At 32.4% G+C, this 25,999-nt stretch overlaps 1 protein-coding gene across 5 annotated transcripts in view; it reads right to left on the reverse strand.

The window, feature by feature from the left end:
• Positions 1-25,999, reverse strand: part of VPS13C (vacuolar protein sorting 13 homolog C) — a 168,107-nt gene that overhangs the window by 11,614 nt on the left and 130,494 nt on the right. For 3 of the 5 annotated variants that reach the window (XM_081049777.1, XM_081049781.1, XM_081049778.1), the window contains 15 exons: positions 25,720-25,955; positions 17,646-17,787; positions 16,429-16,569; positions 15,259-15,340; positions 15,067-15,136; positions 14,347-14,458; positions 14,114-14,227; positions 12,047-12,186; positions 10,106-10,187; positions 8,984-9,097; positions 8,141-8,216; positions 7,605-7,768; positions 6,067-6,112; positions 3,957-4,080; positions 3,293-3,407 (listed from right to left, as the gene is read on the reverse strand). In XM_081049777.1, the coding sequence (XP_080905903.1) occupies positions 3,293-3,407; positions 3,957-4,080; positions 6,067-6,112; positions 7,605-7,768; positions 8,141-8,216; positions 8,984-9,097; positions 10,106-10,187; positions 12,047-12,186; positions 14,114-14,227; positions 14,347-14,458; positions 15,067-15,136; positions 15,259-15,340; positions 16,429-16,569; positions 17,646-17,787; positions 25,720-25,955 (1,758 nt within the window). Of the gene's footprint in view, positions 1-675; positions 2,580-3,292; positions 3,408-3,956; positions 4,081-6,066; positions 6,113-7,604; positions 7,769-8,140; positions 8,217-8,983; positions 9,098-10,105; positions 10,188-12,046; positions 12,187-14,113; positions 14,228-14,346; positions 14,459-15,066; positions 15,137-15,258; positions 15,341-16,428; positions 16,570-17,645; positions 17,788-25,719; positions 25,956-25,999 lie in introns of those variants that run through there. The other 2 variants (XM_081049779.1, XM_081049780.1) reach the window with 1 other exon arrangement.

The raw sequence follows: 25,999 nt of genomic DNA on the forward strand, positions 1-25,999 counted from the left end.
TGAGATTCAGATTAAGATATTCAGTCACTGATGGCAGCAGGAGACCAGATTAGTTAATAAAATATTCACTCTCCCTTCCCAAAATGCAACTTGAAGAATTTACAATATTTAGCAAAAGCATTAAACTTTTTAAAGTAAATTCTAAGGAAATAATACAAGATATGAAAAAGCAATGTGTAGAACAATGTCTATCACAGCATTATTACTGTTATTGAAGTAACAGAAACAAATTAATGTCCAGGACTGGGAATGGTTAAATGCACAATATAAGGTTACCTCAACAGATGTTAGTGCAAGAATTAAGAATTAAGCATTTCTGTGAACATGAAAAAATATACTTAAAATGAAAAAGCAAAAAAGAACATTTTAAACATTCTATGTTCATAAGTATGTGAACCCAGATGGAATATATCATATATCATATATATGTATATAAATATATATATGTATATATATATATATACATGTATAAACAGTAATTGTCCTAGGAGAGGATAACCAGAAGAATATATCCTATAAAACCACAATATATGATTTAGTAACTTTCAAAGCTGAGCATTAAAGAATACAGAAAAATACTCAGGAGAAAAAGAAAATGGAGTAAGTCAAAAGATTCCCAAATAAATTATTTAGAATGTACTCATATTACAATAAGGACTAGCAGGATATAATTTTACTCTCTAGCGCTCTTTAATATTCACACATTTTGTTATACTTGGTCTTTTAAGGACAGGAGTCTTATTTCTTTTGTTTATCTAGCACAGTCTAGATAATCAATAAATACATCATACATAACTGATTATAGCAAGATGGACAAGGGATGAAATAGCCTGAATGTCTCAATTATCCATGCCTACACTGTCATCCATGAAAAAAAATCACCAAGTCCTCTCACTAACGTACAATCATTTTATTTCTTCCAGTAACTATTAATAACACTTCAAGTTTAAAAGGTTAGCTGATATCTTAACACAAACTAATGAATCAGGCAAGATAAGTATATTTAGCTAAAATAATAAAAAGCTTCTTGAAGTTTTGTGCTTACTGACAAGCAGTTATAAAAAGGAAAACCACAGGAAAAGTTAATAATATAAAGAGTTCAACAAAAAGTAAACAATATGTAAAGAAAAAATTTTTTAACAAGTCATACAATTTCCCAAGTCAAGTCTCAATAAAACTACAATATATCCAGGAATATTAAAAATCATTATTTTTACCTAAGAAGGAAGGGTAATTATTGGTAAGGGTTTAAGACAGCATCTTGAATTAATTATTGTGCTTCCTTCTTATAGAAGCTGGACATTTGATGACATTTTTGTCAACTCTCAATTATGTCGGAACAAGAAAAGTGTCAGCTACAATTTTAGGCTGGACTTTGGATGTCATTCTTTTTTCTTTAAAGTGCTGTTTTAAATATGAAGCATTTATTATTTTGATACTATAGTTTTATAAAACATAATCCAAATGACCAGTTGTATGTTAACAGTTTCATTGTTTTCAAATGTACATTAAATCTAAGTTTATACCTTGGTTTCAATTTTGGAGGGGACAATGAAATTTGCTAGATAAGATGCTGTTAAATCAAATTAAACATTTCTATCATTTATAAAAAAGAAATCAAAACATAAATTATTTTGAAAATTAACTATGGGGACATTAATTTCAAAATGATAATTTATAACTATTTTTGTTTTCATTAAGATAATGAATCCTCTCTAAGGACTTAAAAGCAAAAAGGCTGGTTTTTAACAATAACGATACCTATAAATTCAAGTGCCACGTAAGTAATTTGACTAATTACATGTTCAACTTCTATTTACATGAATTCAAACTAATTATGAAGTAAGCATGAGCAACAAGGAGATTGAATTTTTGAAAAGCATAAATGCTAAAGGCTGAGTGAGAATGTATGCAATTATAAAATGATTGTCATTTATCTAGCAAGAGTACTAAGAGGTTAAAAAATAAAAGGGAGATCAAGGAAACATATTCTCAAAATTCATGTGCCAACTCTTATTTGAGGTCTAAAGACAGACCGAGAGCAACTGATACTTCAGGTATTAAAACAAAGGCCGCAGTTAATAGTTCTTTAACTTGAGTAAACTTAGGGTGATTTGCGAAACAGTCATTATAATTCCATCATCAGGACTCACAAACAAGAATACATAATATGTTGGACATAATAATTTTCCTTTTTTAAAAAAACTTTACCTGAAATGCACATGAATACCATAAGAAAAGACAAAATTTTCAAAATGATAGTAAGAGTGTATGCTTCTGAGCTCAATAAAGTCTTTCACCAACTAAATGGTGAAGAGAGTTGATCCTTTAATATTTTATATTGATCTCTTACTCCTGTACAATATTACCAGGAATACCACCACTTTTATTTGTAGTCTCGTCACTACCATAAAAAGTTCAGACAGAGGTGAAAGTTGTAAAGAAAATGTCATTAAAATGGACTCTCAGTCTAAATAAATCAAAGACAGTCTATTTTTAATACCACAGTTTGTTTTGATTTTTAAGGATGAAATCAGTAGTAGTATAGGAGACATTTACTCCTGTATTTCCAGTTCTTGCTGTGTAGGCAGAAAAAGAAAGAAAATAAAGTTAGAAGCATGCAAAATAATAAAATGTAATCACACATAATACAAATCATAGGCAATAACAATGAAGAGTCATTTTATTTTAAAGTCAAAGTAGGAAAACACTAATAAATTCATTTAGAGGGAAAGCTAGTCATGGGAGTGTATTTATATACGTATACATTATTTAAATATAGTAAAGTTAAAACTGAAATAAAAGCCAATAACAAAAAAACCTTTGAAAGTTTTATAAGGTTTAAAAAGATTATAATTGTACATAATCTTTTTTTTTCCTCTCCTCCAACTTCTGTTTACCTGAATGAATCTAGATTTAGAATAGTCCCAATAAATTAATTTGGTTTGGAGAAAAGGAAGCAGTGAAATTCCAATAATTAGCTACAAAGTGGGAGACCAAAGTTAACAAGGTTAACTAAATGAGCTAACAAATGGTAATAAAGCCTATGGCTTCTTTTAATATTAACCTTTCTGTATAAAAAAGCTTTGCTCCTGTGCAGAAAAAAATTACAGTTATTCCCATTTAACACATTATAATAAAATAATCAAATTCTACTCTACAAACCATGTTCCCTGTGTAATCCCTAAATAAGTTCATAAATCAGGAACTTTAAGAACCGTCCATGAAATCCTGATCCTAGAAATCTTTAAAATTAAATTTCCTTCATGACCATGAAGAACAGAATTTATACCTCAAATAAGTCATAGCCCTCAGATTTCCGTCTGTCATATGGGCGAATGATGCCATCTTCATGGATCAGGCGAGGGGGACGGAGGCTGGACACTTCCTCAGTTGATTCTGCTGCCCTGCATAAGGAAGCAGAATAAGTATAAGAAAACATGTGAGACTCTTTCAAAATAATACATATATATATTGATGTATGTCTTACATTCTATATTATATCAATATTTGATGAAAACAATCAGAGTAATTTTAAATAACCTGCCCAAAATAATGCAACAAGTATTAAAAGCAAGTCTGTCTGACTCCAAGCTCCACCAACTTTTTTCAAAGAAAAGAAACATCATACCAGTAAAGGCAGAGAGTAGGTTGTCCCCTCTTTGTATACTTGGTGTCCAGCACAGTGACTAGCATGTAGTAGACGTCAATAAACATTTGTTGAATAAAAGAGAAATTGAGCCACAAAAAATGTTTCTTCCTACTCCTTTCTAGTGGCACTCACCTTGTGAACCTATCATAGGTTTCAATTAGACTTTAAGATCCTTAAGAGCAAAGTATTTAACCTACTGTTTCCCCGAAAATAAGATCTAGACAGACCATCAGCTCTAATGTGTCTTTTGGAGCAAAAATTAGCACACAGACACATACCTTGCACACAGTGTATACTTTATTACCTCTGAATTCCTTGGAAAGTGCTGCTGGCCATATCTATGATTCCTCCAGTGGGACCAGCCACAGCACCCACAAGCCCTTTTCCAATTCCTTTAAAGAATCCAGCAGCTCCTTCCTTTTTGGCACCTTCAGAAAACCAAAGAGAATGAATGTATAAAGATATTTGAAAACAATCAAGTTTGAACAAAACAAAAGCTTGAGCCAAAATGCTGGACTGTTTTACCCAGGAAGTTCCTAGAACTTAGCTTTTTAAAGAAGTCAAATTAATCATAACATGATAAAAAGTGTGTTAAAAATGCAAATTATTAGGCACCACCCCAAATCTACTGAATCAGAAACTCGGGGAGTGGGGCTCAACAATCTGTGTTTTAGTAAACCCTCCAGGTAATCCTGCAGCAAGCTCCAGTTTTACAACTACTGATTCAGAAGTTTCGTCAGCGCCTATGACTAGGTCTAAGAACTGACCAGAAAAGATCTTTTTAATGCCAACCATCAAGAGATTTTTCAAACAGTGCACTCTTTAAAAAGTATAAGAACTTTATGAAATATAATTCACAACCATAAAAGCTGCCGATTAAGTGCACAAATTAAATGATTGTTAGTATACTCAGAGTTGTGTAACCATCACCACAATCAATTTTAGAAAATTTGTATCATCTGAAAAAGAAACCCTGTGTCGATCAGCAATCACTCCCCATTTCCTCCAATCCTTCCCCACCCAACACTATGCAATTTACCTCATTGCTCCCCACCAGCCAGACCGAGGCAGTCACTAATTTACTTTCTAGCTCTATGGACTTGCCTATTCTGGACATTTCCTACAAATGGAATCATATAATATGTAGTATGTTGAACTGGCTTTTTCTACTTATAATCATTTTTTCAAGGTTCATCTACCTTATGCTTATACCAATACAGTCCCCAACTTACAATGGTTGGAATTAAGATTTTTGACTTTACAATGGTATGAAAGCAGTACCCATTCACCAGAAACTGTAACTTCAAATTTTGAATTTTTTGATCTTTTCCTGGGCTAGCCTTACCCAGTATCATACATATTCTCTCATGATGCTGGAGAGAAGCAGTGAGCTGGAGCTCCCAGTCAGCCAGGCGAGCACATGGGGAAACAATTGATACTCTACAATGTAGTATTAAGTGCATTTTCGACTTAGGATATTTTCATCTGACAATGGGTTTATCAGAATGTAACCCCATCATAAGTCGAGGAGCATTTGTACTTGATTTCTTTTAATAGCTGGATAATGTCTCATTGTATGAATATACCACATTTTGTTTATCCATGCATTAGTTGATAACATTTGGGTTGCTGTTACATTCTGGCTATTATGAATAATGTTTCTATGAACATCTGTGTACAAGTGTTTGAGCAAACATATGTTTTCGATTCTCTTAGGTATAGAGCTAGGAACGGAATTGCTGGGCCACATATAAAAACTCAGTATTTATTTCCAGTTGTCCTAGTATCATTTGTTGAAAAGGTTATTCTCTCTCTATAGAATTATATTGGCACTCTTGTCAGAGATTAGTTGACCATCAATGTAAGGGTTTACTTCTGGAATCTCAATTCTATTCTATTGATCTATATGTCTATCTGTATGCCAGTACCATACTGTCTTAGTCACTGTAACTTTATAGTAAGTTTTACAATTGGATAGTGTAAGTCTTCCAACTTTGTTCTTTTTTTTTTTTTTAAGACTGTTTGGTTATTTGGTATTCTCTGAATTCCCATATAAGTTTTAGAATCAGCTTGTCAATTTCTGCAAAAAAGCCAACTGGCATTTTGATAAATACTGCACCCAATAAAGTAATGTGCTTTTTAAAATAGGACAAAAAAAATGAGTCAACCTCTATTAAAGATCCAAAGGAATCTAGTTTAACTATGGATCTGCTGAAAATAGCATTCAAAGTCTGAATTAGTCTACTACATTACCCCTCTACTTTCTAAGGAAAGTACTTTCATTAAACAATAATTTATGACTATGAATATAAAATGAGAAATTCTCTCAAATACTTAGTAGCAATAACATTTATTATGTTTACCATGCATCAACTCTTCAGACTTTGTACAAGAAGGAAACATTCTCTACCTACCTTCCACAGGTTTTGTTATTATTCCAGTCACTCCACCAACGACTCCCTGAAAGAGCAATCAATCATGAAGTCAAACTTGAATGTAAGGTGCTTAATTTTAAATCAACCACTAGAGGTCTCTACAGACATACTAGAAAAAAACTTTTTTACAAAATGAGTACTTACAGAGAGTGCCAAAAAAACATATACACATCTTAAGAAAAAACTGTATTAAAATTATGCTGATGGTAATCACTTTGAGTACCTCATGTAATTGCAGAAGTCAAACGTGACTTGTATGCATCTTTTGTTATTGGTATAATATATTGAGTATTACAGTTTTAATAGTTTTTTTCCTTTCTTAAAATGTGTATACATTTTTTGTCACCCTCTATATATTTAATGATGTAAACACACATGTAAGTGAACACTCTGACTTTTAAAATCTCGTATCATACAAAATTTTAAATGAAAGCCCCTTGTAGAAGTAAAAATTTGTAATAGGAAAAACAGTAAAGCAGGTTAAAAGATTCTACATCTAGCTCTAGAACCAATCAGCTATGTAACCATGGGCAGTTGATTCAGTCTTAAATCTCACTTTCTATATCAGTGAAATGAGTAAGACAAATAATCCCTAATATCTACTTATAAATTTTAATAAGATTACTTTATAATTTAGCAAAATTAAAATGAAGTGGAAAATTGAAAACGAAGGGATCTCTGAAGGATAGCAAATAACCTGACAAATAAAGCACTTTAGAATAGACAGCATACAATAATATAAATCACTGGCACAAATACAAGTTACAATTTCTTTAAATTATTTCCAAAATTATAATAGTAACATGTTTAAATATTCTTTTATTTTTTAATTAATTTTAGATGTTGATATATTATTAATAATTGTCAAGTAATGTTAGTAACTAAGACTACCTGAATATTACATAAACACATAGAAAAAAAAACTGAAGGATATACACACTGTTGAAAATTAGATACCCTTGGGAAGAGGTGAGGGGTGATCAAAGAGTACTTGATAGCCTTACCTATAATGATTCCATTATTTATTAAAAGGAGAACTTACAAGTTCTTACAAGTACTTATGAGTAATTGTATCATATCAAATACATCACCTGTATCATTTTTAAAGTGCTGGAAAGTAGTTCCTGGTTTATACCACTTAACTTCTACACCCCCCTCCCACAGAAGTGGTCAATTGACAATGACCTGAAGAACTGTTCTTCCCTCTAGTTACCATCATTTACCATATTTCTCTGCTTTATTTCTAACCCTTCCACACTACTACCAACTGCCATCATTGTTTCACTCCAATCCTAATGCCAAACTAAATCTGCGATTTCAAGGATAGATGATATGATGATGATAATGTGGAAGGAGATCAAAAAGGAAACAGGAAAGTCCACAATCTATCACTACTGCTACACTAACAGATCTTTATTCACAAGTAGTATTCCAAGTTTCAAACAAGCAGCTAGAGTACATATCCTAAAGTGTATACAAAAGTTGAGGGTTTCTTGAAGATTTTGCAAGAAACTTACGCGCAGGAAGCCCTTTCCTCCTCTGGCCAGGCTGTCTCCAAAATCTTTAGGCTGTCGACACATCTCTTCTCTTCTTTTCTGCTGATATTCCTTGTCCAACGTAATTGCTGCCAAACCTTTTCCAACAGAACCAGTGATTCGAGATACAACCCCTGCTGCACCACCTATCAAAAAGCCCAGAGAAGTAAAGTCATATTGTTTCTTTAAAAAGCATTAGCACTATGCACACATACAAGGGCTTAATACAGATGTTTAAATTCTCATATACAAAAATGCAGAAATTTATTTTTCTCATTTCCCATTTATCAAGAAGAATAAAACTATTTAAAGTACATGGATTCAACACTACAAAGACATATTTTTAAAAAAGCAAGTCAGTCAGTGTTAAATTATTTTCCATTTAAGAATGAGAACACATCTTTTAAAAGGGAGTATTAGAAAAGTGGCCTCTTTTTTATAAAATATAATTTGTTTTTCATAAGCAATGCATTTTATAATAATAAAAAACATCATATACACAAATACGTGATGCATACCTACTGTGTGTCCAAAGAGACTTCTTACCCCAATCACTAACCCCTCAGCAAATTCTTCAGAGCCTTGAACAGCACCCTGGCCAAAATAAAAAAGCATGATTTTTAACATTTAAACAAGACTTCTAATCTAGTATTTCAGAGTTTCCTTGAAGATATAGAATCTGTAAAAGATCCATAAACATTGCAATGACACAGCTTCTGCCCTCTAACAAATATTGATGAAACACCTACTATGTTTGAAGATATTTTCAACCCAAGTGATCTCAACATACCCTTTAAGATGAAAAAAACTGGATAGGAGTACATCACTGGCCTCAGTCACAATCTGAAGTTATCACCCCAGTACCAAGTTACACCAGGCTGTTAAAGCGAGGTGCACTGGTAACAAGTCTAACAGCCCCCATAGTATTGACTCTCTTGTTCTCCCGTTTATTCTCTCTGCTTTGTCCTAAAACCCTCACTACTTTGGGCTCCTGGATCCTTTCAATGGAGAACAGGTTAGAGTAAAGCTTGAATATGGAACAAAGTGAGCTTTTAATGAATGCCCCATTAGTCCTTTCCATTACAGCCTTGAAATGGTTTTCTAGCAGTCTTCCTTACAACTACAATTAAATCCTGGAAAATGTGGACATGTTTTATTGCTCAGACAGTAGAAGTGCTCAATTAATTTTAAAATAATCTTTTAATGTCATCTCAAGTAATTTTAAATAAAAACATAACATTGATGTATTTTTATCTGAATATTATTCAGTTCCCAGGTAGTTAAAATATAAGTTATTTGTCATTAAAAGAATAGAACATCCATTTTTCTATAACTATACTTAAACTAAACAAAAGCAATACCTGGAAGGGTTCATAGAACAAAGCTTCAACTCCTTCAGACAGACCTCTAAGTAATCCAAATGGGTTTCCAAGTACATCCAAGCCCAATACAAGAACATACATCTGTTTCAAGAACTAAAAAAAAAAAAAGAAAGAAAAAAAGAAAATCAGTTAAAAAATAAATTAAGTCCTTTGCAACCACTGGTAGAAACAATATAATGATACCATAGGAAAAAAGTGGTATACTGATTAAATTAGGTTGTTAAAGGAAAGATATATAGAATAACCACCACGCTGTTCATTAATTATCTTGCACTATGTGCCAGGCATTATGCTAGTACTTTACATGGGGATTTCAAATTAGACAGAATTAGGATGAGGCATACTCTGCCACTGAGCAGTTATGTAACCTTGGACAAGTCACTTAGTTTTTAGAGTCCTCAGTCTTCTCATCTGTAAAATGGGAGGTATATTATATTGACTCTGCATGACTGAATATGCATATTAAATTCAGTAATTGTTACTTAATTTTAATATTTTGTTTTTATCATTATTACTATGAAACTAGATGGAGAATAATAGTCAGAACAAAAAACAAATTAAAATATATGCCTATTTGAACATTTAATAAATATAATGTAATAATATAATACACACCATAGAAGAAAGGACCTCCCAGCAGCAGAAGTAAAGGGAATGTCACCCTGGAGTACCACCGTATAGCAATGGTACTCCAGCGCCCGGAAACAACTATGTCTCTGTACATACAACTTGAACCACGAAGTAACTGAAGCATGGGGAAGAAACTGGCTTAGAACTCCTCTTGCAATTCTACTAGATTATGCTTAGAAACTGTAGTCATTGAAGAAATAAAGTGTATTGACTCCTAAATCACTATTCTTTCCCAAAATGGTAAATGTATATTGCAAAGGGAAAAAGGCACTGTAAGAAACTCTTAAAAAGGTATATATAGGGGGAAAGAACTAAAAGAAATAGAAACATTCATGAAAACTACTGATTAATGAGATTACAAATTGAGTAAATTATGTAAACATTATCACACACTTTACAATCACATACAAATGTTTTGTTTTGATATTTTATAAAGTATATTCCCCATGAGCTATTATGATAGGAAATTACCTGTTCACTGTAATGTCTAACAACACTCCACATGAGCTGATCTCTCTTGTAAAACTGATATCGAATTTCATAATAAGCAAGTCTAGGAGGAAAAAGATTCAAAGATTATAGAAAGATTCAAAAATTATATTGTGAAAAAAGGGACAAAATTACAATGATTAGTTAATCATTGCTGATTCACAATTAGATTTGCACATCTGCTATATATAACTTATGTTTGAGATATTAATATTATGGTAACAAAATAAAGTAGTACATTCTCATAAAAGTCCTTCATAAATACATAGAGTAAAAGGTTTAAAAAAAGCCAACCATAAATCCACCACACAGTGGATTTTTTAAGTTTTTTCTTCTCATCATTACCACTTTGAATCCTTTCATTTCTATGCAATTTAAAAATATTTAAAACATTTTATATACATTTTTACACTTAACATTGTACATAAGTATTTCTCTGTTATTCAAAATTCTACGCAATCCTTTTGAATGGATGCATAGCAATCCATCATGTGGAAGTGTCATAACAATTCTACTGTCAGATATTTCCAAATTTTGGCATAATAATTAGTGCTGCCAAGTGTATCTTGAATATAACTGGCTAAATTTCAAGGTATTTTTTTGGACTGAATTCCTCAAAAAAGAATTAGTGAAAATGAAAGATTGTAAAACATTTAAAATTCTTGATATATATCCCTTTCCACTCAAAGTTATAAAAAAAAAAAAAGTCCCCATTTCTCAGACCACTGCCCCCCAATACTAGAATTGCTCATATTTTGAAATCTTTGATAGTTTGCTTTAATTTTCATATATTCTTTGATAAATAATAAAACTGAATGTTTCAAGTATCTATCAGCTACCGTATCTTCCCTATTGTAAATTATCTCTATTTGTCCTCTGGCAATTATGATATTGGAATCTTTAGGTTTTTCTCATCAGTGTTTAATATCAAGACACTTCATCCTCGCTCTATCATATTTGTCATTATATTTTCCCAATTCTTTGGTTTTTAAATGTTTTCATTGATTTTGTTGTAAAGTGTTTGATTGTTATATAGTCAAATCTATTTTGTGTTTTCCATTGGGATTTTTCCCATTGCTTTTAAACGTAAAAAGACTTGTTTTATTCAGAGATTTGATACCACTTAACTTGGTTTTTTAAATTAATCTTTTCAATTTGAATTTTATATTTAATCCTTTGAGTGCTATGAAATTTGACAGTATACAAGTGAGGTGGAAAGAACAAAATGATTTTTTTCTCCAAGATAATACTTGTTCCAATACTGATGAATATTCAATTCCATAAACATTCACTGAATTATATGTGTCTGGCACACATAAACATTATTATATGTAGCAAGGAATTAATATCTATACTTTGCCACATCTTTATACTGAAATCTCACCCTAATGCTACATGTTTCTAAATATAATTCTGTTTTAAAACGTCAATATATAATACACCAATAAAACGTAAATTTTTATTCTATATTGATATATTATCTAGACAAGAATAACTGAAGAAAATTCTAAGTTTTCTTAAGATTCTTTACCTTATTTTTATAAGCAAAATAAGCATACCAAAAGAGAATAATTGGAAAGGGACCTGGGTGAACGGTTTGTTCCGTGGTTAGAGCGCTGTGCTCATAACACCAAGGTTTCCGGTTTGAGTTCCACATGGGCCAGTGAGCTGTGCCCACCACAACTACATTGAAAACAACGACCTGACTTGGAGCTGAGCTGCACCCCCCACAACTTGATTGAAAAACGACTTGACATCCTGAAAAAACACACTGTTCCCCAATATTCCCCAATTAAAAAAAGGGGGGACCAAACTCTTCAACTATAAGTAGTAAGAATTATCATTTTTCTAAGCTAACATTCTAACACAAATGGAGAAGATTAGTATGAAGAAAGCCTCCCAATGCACTTTAACAAATCTTACTTGAATATAACATCATCCACGTCAGTCAGAGTAGCACCTATGCTTTTCAACAGCAGATTGACAGAATGAATTGCAATCATCTCCTGTTTTTCTTTGTCTGACTCTTCACCTCCAGAACCCAAAGACAGACTCAAATGCAACTAAAAGAAAAATATTCAATAAATGAAAGCTAAAAACAAAAAATTTATATACACAGGAACCAGATCTTTCAGATGCAAACAAATGTTGTATGTTTCATTAGAGTCCTAAAGAAAGCTATTATTTGTTACTCTGTATATAATACAGAATAGCGCATTCCTATCTTATTCTCATATTTAATTTTTGATAAAATACAAATCTGTCCCAAATTTAGAGTTATAATTTTATTCAAAGTGTATAAATACCATTCTGTTTATATGGAGGGGCCCAAAACACTTTACAAAAGTAGCATAATCGTTTTAAGAAGAAAAACACATCAAAAGGCATAAAAGTAGTCTACCTGTCAAAATAACGGGTAATCATTTATTTCCAACCAATTAAGGTAACTAACTTATGGCAACAATTAACAATAATAATTATATTACAATTATACAATAATAAGAAGTAACAATAACATTATAATTATGGCAACAATTGGCAAGTTGCTAAACAAATTTTTTAAAGAGTAATAAGATTTTCAGCTTCCATAGACCTCTTCAACGCACTACTTAAACACAGATTTTCACATTCCCATTTAGCTTCTTCTGCTTTGTGTGGCATATCATCATTAGTGCAGCAGTGCCCAAAGACACACACAAAAGGTAATTCTACCTGTATAAATAGAGCAGATGACTCTCCTTTCTTTTTCTGCCTTTCCCTAGGCATTTTACCTAACTAATACAGAGCTCAACAAAGAAAACTTGTAAGGTCAGGAAAGCCTGGTTGTTGGACTTTTTTTTGATGTGGACTTTTGCCCATTTGCAGAGTCAAGAGAGTGTTCAGATCCAAGAAAGGTAAGCTTAAGTGAATAGAGATCCTGCCTTTCTCGAGGACAAAGTTACCATGGAAAGAGACAATAAGGATGGTTCCTGATCTTAATAATTCAACTTCATGGGATAATTTCCAGTGTGCCTAAAAACATGAATAGGTAAATTATCAATCTTTGAATACCCCCTTAGATTATAAACTCCATGAAGTCACTTTATACTTCCCACAGCATCTTTGAAAGCAGGCATTCAAAAAATATTTGTTGAAGGTATTGTTCAATCTCATAAATAACTGATTTTCACTTAATGAAAAAGAAATTGTGTATAACTTACCACATAAAATATCAGTTTTAAACCTAGCACTATCAATATGTCTGATACCACCAAACTAATGTATCAATTTAAAATTATTTAAAATCCCTCACTTAGCTAAATGAATTGGTGAATGCAAATGAAAATAATGTGTTGTAAACAGTTTTTGAGAATGTAAAGGATCATCAGTATTTTAAAGAGTTGCTTAATTGTAAATCTGGCTCATTACACAAGTTTAGAGCATTAAGGTTGATAGCATTTGTGAATTTCCTAAGCAGTCACCTTCCCCTATAAAACCTAAAAAGAACAATAAAAGGAGAAAAGGAAATGGGTTCATAAAGTACAAAATCAGGCAAGTGAAAGGTATCCAATTTTCCACTCCCTTAGTTACAATCAAATGTTGGAAGGGTGAAAAACACCACATCAACAGCGTAACACCTACTTCAGCGTTTTTACATTCTGGTAAGGGCGCCCATTATAGCTTTCTGTTTAGACAATGTTAGTAGTTACAAAGTACACCAAAACATTAAACGTTGGTGAGCACTTCTTTGCTTAATTAAGAAATGCTTTTGTCAGCTTCTTCCTTGAATAAAAGGGTTATTAATTCAAGACTAGAGAACATGCTCTGGTGGTTTCTCGGTGGGAATTATGGTTGTACATATGTTTCAGAGAATTGTCTTAATCATTTCAATTAATCAAACAAAATTCCCATCAAATATTTGATGCAACAAATTAAAACCCACATTTGAACACAGACCATTTAAAAGTTCTACAATTCTGCCAAATTTTCAAAATAATAATTATAACAAACCTTAACAGGAGAAATATGGAAGTGTTCAAAGAAACTAAGAACTGACATATCAGTCATTGAAGTCTCCATTAATTCTGTGTTTAGAGCATCAATATCTTGCTGGATTAACTTTGTCTGAAAAAAATTAAATCAAGAATTTCTATTTTACTTTTTTTGTCTACTACATTTAGTTCAAAGAACGGATGACTTATTTTTTTAATTTTATAATTTTCCCAAGAAATAAAAACTGTTACCCGTTTTCTTTCAGCTTCAGGGTCAGTTGTCGGGGTAAACAGTGCAACTATAGCTCCCAGAAACCCCTGATCAACTTTTAAGGCCATTTCCTGAATAAGGACCATGAAATACCTGAGGAAAAACAAAATTTTAAAGGTGGGAAAGGGTTGGGAAATCAAACCTAATAATTTTCAATGTTAAAACTTTTATTTTAGCCAAAGCCACAGTAAGATCTTGTTCCTTCATCTCTTAGTGCTATGTCGACAAAATCAAAGTCTACTTAGACTGAGATTTTTTTCATAAAAGTGAAGATTTCACTCAAGGTAATAGTGCTGTATTAACACTTAGCATTTAAAGTCCCAAGTCCTACATTTATCATGTCATAAAACAAACACAATTAGATAATATAGCATATATTGCCCAATTTTTAAAGTCCACAGCAATTGCTTTAAAAAAAACATACCTCACAAATACTTACGTCATTTATATTTCACTATTTTATATTCAAATTGGAGTTACAAGGGGAGAAGGCAGTTGAAGGAATTTTATACTTTAAAATATGATATAGAGGCTATTATTAAAATAGTCTCAGCATAGAGAATTACTTGACCAAAAGTAGATTAATATGTTCAGGTGGAAATAATTTTTATATAAAAGTCACTTTCAAAGGAGTAAAATTTGTTTTCAAAGTAGATTCTCATTTTAAATTCCTTTAGATAGACAAGGGAACATTTACTTACTTGAACTGTAAGACTTTACTGTACTCATTAAATCTTGTGATGACACTCACATCAATGAAAGGTTTGGGTTCTAAGAGAAAGAAAAAAAAACAAGAAAAAGACAATCAAATTTTATACTAGGTCAAAATAATTTTTACTTAATTTTTATAAATGGGGTATATCTCAACTTATTTTTTGGTTTTTGTTTTTTACCTGAATCCAACGCAATAGATTTTGGAGGGGCCACGGGATGAAATATAACAGGGAACATTGCACCTGGTAACTGATTATCAATCTGAAAAAAGGTAGAAAAGAAACTCAGCAGGATTAAAATAATTTACATTTAAATTTTTAGTTTCAGAGACAATATTATAGAACACGTCGCTAATTTCATCATAATTAACTAGCTGTACTATATAATCCTATTAGAAGTTTCACTTTAAATCTAAAATTCTTATATATCTCAGAAAGGGCAAGCTTTTTTATATGAAGGAATATATAAATATCCCCATAATTGCATTAATATTCTGCAGCATGTACACTATTAATGGAAGTACTTGTACCTAGAGATCACGTAGGATGATTTCAACTTTCTACAATTTAAATAAAATGTAAGTAGAGACTATATGAAATCAGAGGATAGATAAAAAGGAAAAAGGAGAATAATATTTAGTAGTTAAAAGGAAGAGAGAGAAGGAAGAAGGAAGCATGCAAACAAGCAGCTAAAACAACTCCAATAAAGACCTGCTCATTCTCATAAAGAATGACAAAAGAAAATCCTCTTTGGGAATCCCATGACATATTCAAAGAATTATTTAAAAATAACAATTTCAGTGCAATAAAACACTCTTGCAGGCTAACTAGTCAAATTCAATAGTCTCAACAGTCACAAGGCCTTTGGACTTGGATAGAAAGTATGCTAAATCCAAAGGACGCATGGGAGAAGGGGAATAAACATACAAACAAAAAAGAAAGACATCAATTACAGTGTATGCTAGAACCCTGTAAAAAAAAATAGAAAAAAAATTAATCCCCAAGTTTCCCAAAGTGATTAGATATAGATGCTCCTTTACTTACAATGGGGTTACATCCTGAAAAATTTTATAAGTTGAAAATGCATTTAATGATACAGTGTCGAGTATCAGTTGTTTACCCTCCTGATCCAATGACTGGCTAGGCGCTGTGTCTTGGTGCTGCTGCTCAGCATCACAAGAGAGTATCCTAGAGCATCGTGCTAGCCCGGGAAAAGATCAAAATTCAAAATATGGTTCCTACTGAATGAGTACTGCTTTCACACCATCATAAAGTCTAAAAGGCATAATTCAAACCATCATAAGTCGGGGACCATCTGCATATCTACTGAATTGAGGAGGACAATGTTACCTGAAGCCAATACAACATGGCCCGTAAACTTCTCTGGTGAGGGGACTGCTTAAATTCAATCTGAATTCCTGATAAAAAATCTCGCTTTATAGGGCACCTAATAGGAAGGCGCATTTCCATTGGAACTGTATCAAAATTGACCTGTAAAACAGAAACACATGTTTTTGTGATGAGCTGGTATTAGTGTAGCCCATTTTAAATATTCATTTACTCACTACTGGAAAAAATACCTTAAACTCTCTGTGTCACCAAAAGATCTACCTTAAGGAGACCTACAGTTGAGATCTTCGAAGCAAAATAATTATTTTGTACCAAAGTTATTAAGAAAACAAGATTGGGCAACTTTTCAATTATATAAACTATACTTAAAGAAAATAAGCCATGCTGTATATTTTTTTAAAACATCAATAAATAATTTTAGATAATTCTTAAACTTTGTATTAACCAAGTTAAACAATGAACAGTTGATATTTATATCTGACGCTAATTGCATTGTTATTGTTTTTTTTTTTTTTTTTCATTTCAGCACAGCCAACATTTATGGGGAGGGTGTGGGGGTGGGGAGCATTTCTGGTATAAACTCAACCAGCAGATATTAAAGACAAAAAGTAACCAAAATGATATGGCTGAATCAGAACTAGGTAGAAATTACAGTCAAGTTTTTGGGATCTTTTTGGAGAAAAAGTGACTTTCAATTTCAACAATGTAAGGGCCCATGTCAAGTACAACTTTATTTGTGGACATCTGCTCACATCTAACAATCATTTACATTTAATGAATTTAATTGAGTAAGTTTTCTATAGGTTTTTCATCATTGTAATATATAATTTTTCACAGCCTTTATTTAGCAATACTATATATTAGTATCATTCCAAACATGAGAAAAAGTTTCAAGCAGTCTTAATTTCTCCATAATCTTACTGAAAACAAAACAAGTTCCATGAAACTACCTACCTTGTAAACAGAATTATAAAAACATGTAAGAGAAACATATTTAAATCATGCTTCAACAGTATGATTTAGTAATATTAAATTTTAATTTAAAATATACTAATAAACAATCAGTCATGCTAATTCTACTAACAAATAAGTTTAATCACTAATAAGTTAGTTTCTACATACACATTTTTATTTAGATAATAAAACTTTACGTATTACCACTACCACCACCACTAAAAAATATATATATAAACCAAAACAAAAAAATTATGATATACCTCAAAATTATTGTCAAGTTTAATCCAGCCATGTTCTTTTGCTACTTGATATTTCTTATAGGACTGTTCCAGTAAGATTATCTGCTTTTGACTAAAAGGCTTCCATTTCTGTTTTGGTTTCATCTCCCAAACAGCACCAGAACTAAAATAATTCATAAAGAAAATTAAATTAGGAGTACATATTTTGGTTTGTGGAACTGTCATTCAATTCCTAATTATTGCAACTACCGATCTCCTATGAAAATTATACAAGACATATTTTTAAACATCAAAATATACCTTTGTTATAAAAAAATAGGAAAAAGGGGCAGGGGAAAATGTTTTTCTATCATAAGTTGACATTCAATTAAAGAATTGGCAAACTTTTTTTGTGAGGGCCGTATAGTAAATATTTTAGGCTCTGTGGGCTGAGACAAAGTGCAAATTATTATGTATGTATTTAAATAACAAGAGAGAGGAAAAAATCTTTCACAAATGTTTTAATTGATGAAATTCGAACTATAAAAATAGCAACTGAATACAATTTTTGACAACACAAGTCTATTAATAATGAGAAAAATACGTTTTTACTTTTTAGTTTTTTATTGAAGTATAAGTGACATAAAACATATTAGTTCCAGGTATACAACATAGTGACAGGATATTTGTACATACTGTGAAATGATCACCACAGTAAGTCCATCTATCACCATCTATACATAGTTACAAAAAGATTTTTTTCTTACACTTCTTTTGTGGGGTGACAACAGTTTATTTAATTAGAGCTCAAAGTCAGTTTTTCCTGTTATCAAAATCCATTGCAAATGTTCATCTGTTCCTGCTGATCTATAGTGAGCATCTTTAAAACTGTTCTTTCACAGAGACTGGTACTGCCAAATAGGGATATCAATCTACAGGAATATTGTTTTCACTGAGTATATGTATTCTTGAAATGAGTTTATAAAATTGTTTTCTATTAGAAAATTCAAAGTCTAAAATTCTATTTCCTACTCTATTATGAGGTTGGACAATTAAGTGCGCTAACTCATCCTAGAAAAAGTGCTACATATCTCATTGATAAATATCACTACGGTCACCTTCGAAGTACTCCCCTTGGGAAGCTATGCACTGATGCCAGTGCCTAGTCTACCCTTCAAAGCAATTTTGAAACTTTTTCTGGAATGGCCATCAGAACTGTCGTCATATTACCCTTGATGTCCTGAATGTCATCAAAATGTCTTCCTTTTAGTATTTCCTTAGTCTTCGGGTAAAGATCACTGGGGTCCAGATCAGGTGAGTAGGGAGGGTGTTCCAATACAGTTATTTGTTTACTGGCTAAAAACTCCCTCACAGACAGTGCCATGTATTGTCGTGATGTAAGAGCCATGAATTGAAAAGTTCAGGTCTAATGTCTTCATGCAGCCTTTTCAGCACCAGTTAGTACACATTCATAATGAATAATCCCTCTGATATCTAAAAAAGTTGGCAACATCATTGCAACAGTTCGCAAACTTAATTGTCAAACCTCGTATTCTGCTCTTGATAGTTGCCTTTAAACATGTCAGTACATTACAGATCAATCACTTCCAACTGAAGATTAGGCAAAAGCGCTTCCATTACATAGGTAAGTAGATTTTGAAATGTGGAAATTTTCTTTGCATTTGCATTGAGGTAGCAAAAAATGTTGCTAGGAATGTAGTTGCAAGTCATAAAATATACGCTCTTCAAACTTGTGTGAAGACGAAGATCTCACTTGTTCAACTGTGGACAGCAGAGGAAGTATAAAACAACCGGACGTGATTCAAATAATGTTAGTCGTTATCGAAATGACTTCAGTGCAATGTAAATTTTGCATATAAGCGATGATTTATCTTCTTTTAGATTCATTATCAATTCTGTGGCAAAAGCCACTCAGTCTACAATAATTGTGGTTGAGGGTGATTCTTCTCATTCAGAAAAATTCAAATCTTGGCCCAGAACTCAAAAAGAATGCAATAAAAAGTATCACTGTTGAGCCATCAAACTGTGTGGTAAGACAGTTCAGGACATTCAGCTTGCATTTCTGACAAAAGTTCACCGAACTAATGATAGTTAAGTCCACAAGAATGAATGAAGTTCACTAATTGACACTACTAGTTTGATAACACATGATTGATTCAAGTATTTTCTACAAAGTACCTGTTGATGAACAATAAAATGAACTATATTGGCTTTAAACGCTACATTTTCACAAGCTTTGTGACTTTGTCCAACTAAGTCGTCCTCTGTTCCACACATATTTTTCCCATCATCACTTGTAACATAGCTTAGAAAAATTCCACATCAGGTTGTAATGAATTACCTCTTCAGCTTGTTTGAAAATAGTCTCACCTGTAGTTTTCCTATGTTAACTATTCATGGAGGTTAATTCTTCAGCCATTTCACACTCAGCATTAGCTTCTAAAATACAACTGAGCAGTATTTGTAACATCTGTTGACTCATCAAGAGACAAGGAAAACCACTCAAAATCACTGGGCTTGTTTTTAATTGACTATTGATGTTGCTCCTCAATTCTTCAAGCAAATGTTCTCACAAAGGCTAATGATCCTAAGTTTATTTTCTCTGGACACATTTCCTTACCTATTATAATCACACATTACTCAATTAACTCACCATTGGTCAGAGGCTTTCCTTGCTTGGCTAACAAATGATTCACTAAGAAACCAACTTTGGTTGCAGCCTCGTTTTTTGTTTTGTTTTTATTTTTCTGAAGAAAATCTGTGGTGATTAGATATTTTCTCTTAAATTTGCTAATTTTTCTGGCCATTGCTTTCATGTGAGTTAGGTATGTTGTCATGCATGCTTAGTTTGGAAATGTCGTGTTTTTTTGTAGCACAAGTATAGTCTCATCACATGATAAACTAATGCTTTGCCATTTCATTTGATAACTGTGTCCTATCAAAGTGATATTCAAAGTTTATTTTTCTCTTCTTGCTGTGACATGATGAGTAGGCATTAGTAATAAAAAATAAATAAAAGTTACAATACAGTAGTCCCTCCTTACTCATAGGGAAAATGTTCAAGATCCCCAGTGGATGCCTGAGACTGCAGATAGTATCAAACCCTAACCAACTTCACCTCTGCTGGAAATGTGGCAGCAGCTTCTTCTTTGGCAGACACAGCATCTCCAGTAAATTTTATATATTTCAGTCCAAACCTATCCCTAGATCTGTGTAACCATCCTTATTTGCAGTAAAGGGCTTGCTGGCACTCATTTCAGGGGATCCCTTACGGAAGTGTTCATACAGGCTCAATGCTTTCTGGAGCAACATGTTGCAATCAAAAATGACAACAGAACACATTTTATGTTCATGTCTTCCACCCACAAATTTAATGCCTTTTCCATTTAACGAAGCACTTATTATGCACTGTGGCTGTAACTTGTGCAGTTGAAGGTGCGACAGCAAAAACTAGCACAATTTCTTTTTCCTTCTTCAGAATTTTGGATAGAAGATTCACTCTTTACAAAGAGCTTGGCAACCTCAGCATACAATTTTTTTCTTTACTTATTGAGAATTTTCACCTTTTTATTTAAAGAAAGCACTTTACAGCTTCTATTCGGCATATCAGAATTGCCAGCATCACTACTCTTATGCTTTGAAGCCATTATTAAGTTTAATAAAGAATATTTGAATACAAGCACTGTGATATCACGACAACTGATCTGGTAACTGAGACGATTACTAAGTGACCAACACATGGGTAGCATATACAGCATAGATACACTGAACAAAGGGGTGATTCATGTCCAAGTGAGATGGAGCAGGACGGTGGGAGATTTCATCACGCTACTCAAAATGGCACAAAATTTAAAACTCATAAATTATTTACTTCTGGAATTTTCCATTTAAAATTTTCAGACCATGGTTGAGCACAAGTAAGTAAAACCATGAAAGCAAAACTGGATGAAGAGGTACCATTGTATAACTAACTGTATGTTTGAGTTGTAATTCAAACACTCAAGTTACAACTACATCACAGTCATTTGTTGTGCTCTGAGCAGTAGTGCAAATGCAGCGAGACATATAAAAAAATAAGTAAGGCTGTGTTCTGAAAAAGCTTTACTTAGGGGCAACAAACTTTGAATTTCACATAATTTTCACGTTACAAAATTGTATTTTTCTCTTGATTTTATGCAACCAATAAATATAAAAAATCATTCTTAGATCAAGACGAAACAAAAACAGACAGTGGGTGAGATATGGCTCATGGGCCATACTTTGCTAATTCTCGTTTACGCTATTTCCATAACTATAAAATATAAACTACATAATATTTTCAACTACATAGCTCGTTGATATTAATTATTCAATGACAGTGTTAACAATGTCCTCACTATATATAATGGTACCTCGGTTTTCAAACGTCTCTATTGCAAACATTTCGGTTTACGAATGCCATAAATTTTATGGATCTATGGTATCACGAGATAGTAAAATTCATGCTCAATTTGCAGTTTTAGGGATTGATTTTAAAGGTCTGGAACGGATTAATCCATTTTGCATTACTTTCTATGGGGAAACCATGCCTCAGTTTTTGAACGTTTCAGAACTCAGATGGTCTTCAGGAATGGATTACATTCGAAAACCGAGGAACCACTGTAATGTGTTTAGGGGACACTAGTCAAAAAAGGTAATGAATAAAATATCTACTATAAATTATATAAATCCAACACCAATTCATGATTAAAACTCTGCAGCAAACTAGGAGAGAAGGGAACTTCTTTAACTTGATAAAGAACATCTTCAAAAACCCTACAGTTAACATCATACTTAATGATGAGAAACTAGATGCTTTCGCGTTAAGAACAAAGCACGAATGTCCACTCTCACCACTCCTATTCAACATTATACAAGAAATCCTAGACAGTGTAATAAGACAAGAAAATAAAGTAAAAGATACACAGATTAGGAGGGAAGAAATAAAGTTGTCTTTGTTGTCAGATGACATGGATGTCTATATTGAAAATCCCAAAGAATCCACCAAAAAAACTCCTGCAACTAGTAAGTTTCAAGATACATCATATACAAAAGTCAACTGTTTTCTTATATACCAGCAATGAACAACTGTAATTTAAATTAAAAACACAGTAACATTTACATCAGCATCAAAGAAATGAAATACTTAGGTATAAACAAAATCTAACAAATTTGTATAAGATCTATACGAGGAAAGGTATAAAAATCTGCTGAAAGAGATCAAAGATCTAAATAAATAGAAAAATCCATATACATGGATATGAAGACTTAATATTGTCAAGATATCAGTTTTTTGCAAATTGATCTGTAGATTTGATGCAATTCCAATCAAAATCCCAGCTAATTATTTTGTGACTATCGACAAACTGATTCTAAAGTTTATATGGAAAGACAGAGTCAAAACAGCCAATACAATATTGAAGGAGAAGAAAAAACCTGGAGGACTGACATCACCTGACTTCAAGATTACTATAAAACTACAGAAATCAAGACAGTGTGGTACTGGTGAAAGAACAGACATTGATCAAGAGAACAGAATTGAAAGCCCAGAAGTAAAACCAAACAAATACAGTCAACTGATCTTTGAAAAGGAGCAAAGGCCATTCAATTAAGAAAGGACAGTCTTTTCAACAAATGGCGATGGAACAACTGGACATTCATACGCAAAAACAAAATGAATCTAGACAGAGCTTACACAATTCACAAAAGTTAACTCAAAATGGATTACAGACATAAATATCAAACACAAAACTATAACATTTCTAGAAGATAACTCTGACTTTGAGTTTGGCAATGAATCTTAAGATGCACCACCAAAAGCACAATCTATGAAAGAAAAAAAATGATGTTGGACTACATTAAAATTAAAAACACTGTTAAAAGAATGAGAAGACAAGCCACAGACTGGGAGAAAATATTAGCAAAATACAAGACTATTATCCAAACTATATAAAGAACTGTTAAAACTCAACAATAAAAAACCATAAAATTTAAAACTGGGCAAAAACCTGAATCTCATTAAAGAAAATATTCAGATGGCAACTCAGCATATGAAAAGACACCCAACATCATAAGTAATTAGGGAACTGCAAATCAAAACAACGAGATACCACCACACACCTATAAGAAAAGCCAAAATCTAAAACACCAAATGTTGGCAAAGATGTGGAGTAACAGGCACTCTCATTCGTTCCTGGTAGGAATGCAAAATGGTGCAGCCATTTTGGCACTTTCTTATAAAACTAAACATACTCTTACATAATACAATCTAGCAATCATGTTCCTGGATATTTACCCAAAGATTTCAAAACTTCTGTCTACACCAAAACCTGCACATGAATGTTTATAGTAGCTTTTTTCATAATTGCCAAAACATGAAAGCAACATAGATGTGCTTCAATCGGTAAATGGATAAACTACAGTAATCCAGATATGAAATATTATTCAGTGCTAAAAATAGTTATCGAGCCACAAAAAGACATGAGGAACCTTAAAAGAATATTGCTAAGTGAAATAAGCCTATTTGAAAAGGCTACAAACTGTACAATTCCAATGATACGACATTTCAGAAAAGGTAAAACTTAGGAGACAGTAAAAAGAACAGTGGTTTTCAAGAGTTCAGAGGAAGGGAAGAGGAATGAATAGGTGGAACACAGGTGATTTTTAGGGCAGTGAAACTATTCTATATGGTACTGTAATGGAGGATACATGTTATACATTTGTCAAACCCATACAATTTACAACACAAAGAGAAATTCTAACATAAACAAGATAAACAAGGGACTTTAGATAATCACGTATCAATATTAGTTCATCAATAGTAACATACTGTACCCAATATTCCAAGATATTAGTAACAGACGAAACCTGGGGGACAGGGAGTGTATGTGGGAACTGTATTTTACACTGTGTTTCTATAAACTTAAAACTACTCAAAAAAGTAAGTCTAGTTTAAAAAACTATACAACTGACTTTTCCTCAGTACACATCCTTACTGAATGTGTACTGAATGTGTAGTGTGTCAGAAAAAAGGCAAATTCTTTTAGACAAAGTTTTAAGATGTCCTTATAAATAAAAGACAATCTGCCAAAATACTATAATAGCATATATAATATTAAAATAAAGTTATAGCACAGAACAAGAGATTAGAGAAATCGGATTTATATGACTTTAAAATGACTTTCATATTTAGTTTAAAACACTATACAATACGGAAATGAATAACCAAGAGAATATATTACTCATAAATACATAAATGTATTAATATTATATTAATGCTATGTGTAATACCATTTATAGAACCCTTAACCTGTTATGTGTTATGCAAAGTACATTACATACATGATCTCTTTATTTACTTAATTTTTTACTTCACTAAACACACAATTATCGATAGATCCTATGCTGGTTATACACGGTCACATGTTAACCATTCCACCCATCAGACTCCAATAAAGAGTCTTTTACCAAAGTTAGTGTGATTGAAAAGAACCAAAATAAATAAACTCAAACATTTTTCTTATATAGGTATAGGCAGAACTAGAGAAAATAACTGGTCCCATCACTATTAAAAAGTTCTAAATAACCACCCATTTAATGATTATGTACCCATGTCAAATACTGCCTCCTCTATGAACCTTTTTCAATTTATCAGAAAGACTGTTGTTGGCTTTTCCAGACCTATGCCAGTCTCCAGCCTCTGCTGCACAAAACAAATTAGTTGCTTCTACCTCTGTATTTCCACTGCACGTATGTATACGTCTTTATATAATAGCATTTCTCCGTGTTTTTAATATTCATTTATAAAAATACATACAAACAACAAAGAAAGAAGCAAATCTCTTTCATCCCCATCAACTAATGATGAGTATTTTAAGGGCAAAGACATTATCTTAGTCATCTTTCTATCCTACGGGTTTTTCACTAGCAGTGAAAACAACTGTTCAGTAAAGTTTTCCTGAAAGATTGTATGGTGTATCAAATTCAGAACAGGCATCTGTTTACTCTCATAAAATCCAATATTATGAACTCAGTGTCTTTTAAAGATTTCTGATACCTTATCTTCCTTCTTCCATACCTGGTTATCCCAATATATGAAATTTCCTGCTTCTTTTCATTGTTAACCAGTGAAAGCCCAAGACTATGAAGAGAAAACGTTATTTCATGATCAGCCTGTTCCATTTCTTCTGCCTGCAGTGCTTTGGAAACCAAGGCAACATCATCAGTGAAAAGCAAAACTCTCTGGCGCCCGTCTAGGAAAGATACCCAGTGTATCTGGATATTTGCATCATATGGAAACTGTCCACATTCATCCTGGGGAAAAGAGAGACTATATATTAAACCAACATAAATCTGAA

Source organism: Rhinolophus hipposideros (assembly GCF_964194185.1).
Source record: "Rhinolophus hipposideros genome assembly, chromosome: 5".
NCBI lineage: Eukaryota > Metazoa > Chordata > Mammalia > Chiroptera > Rhinolophidae > Rhinolophus > Rhinolophus hipposideros.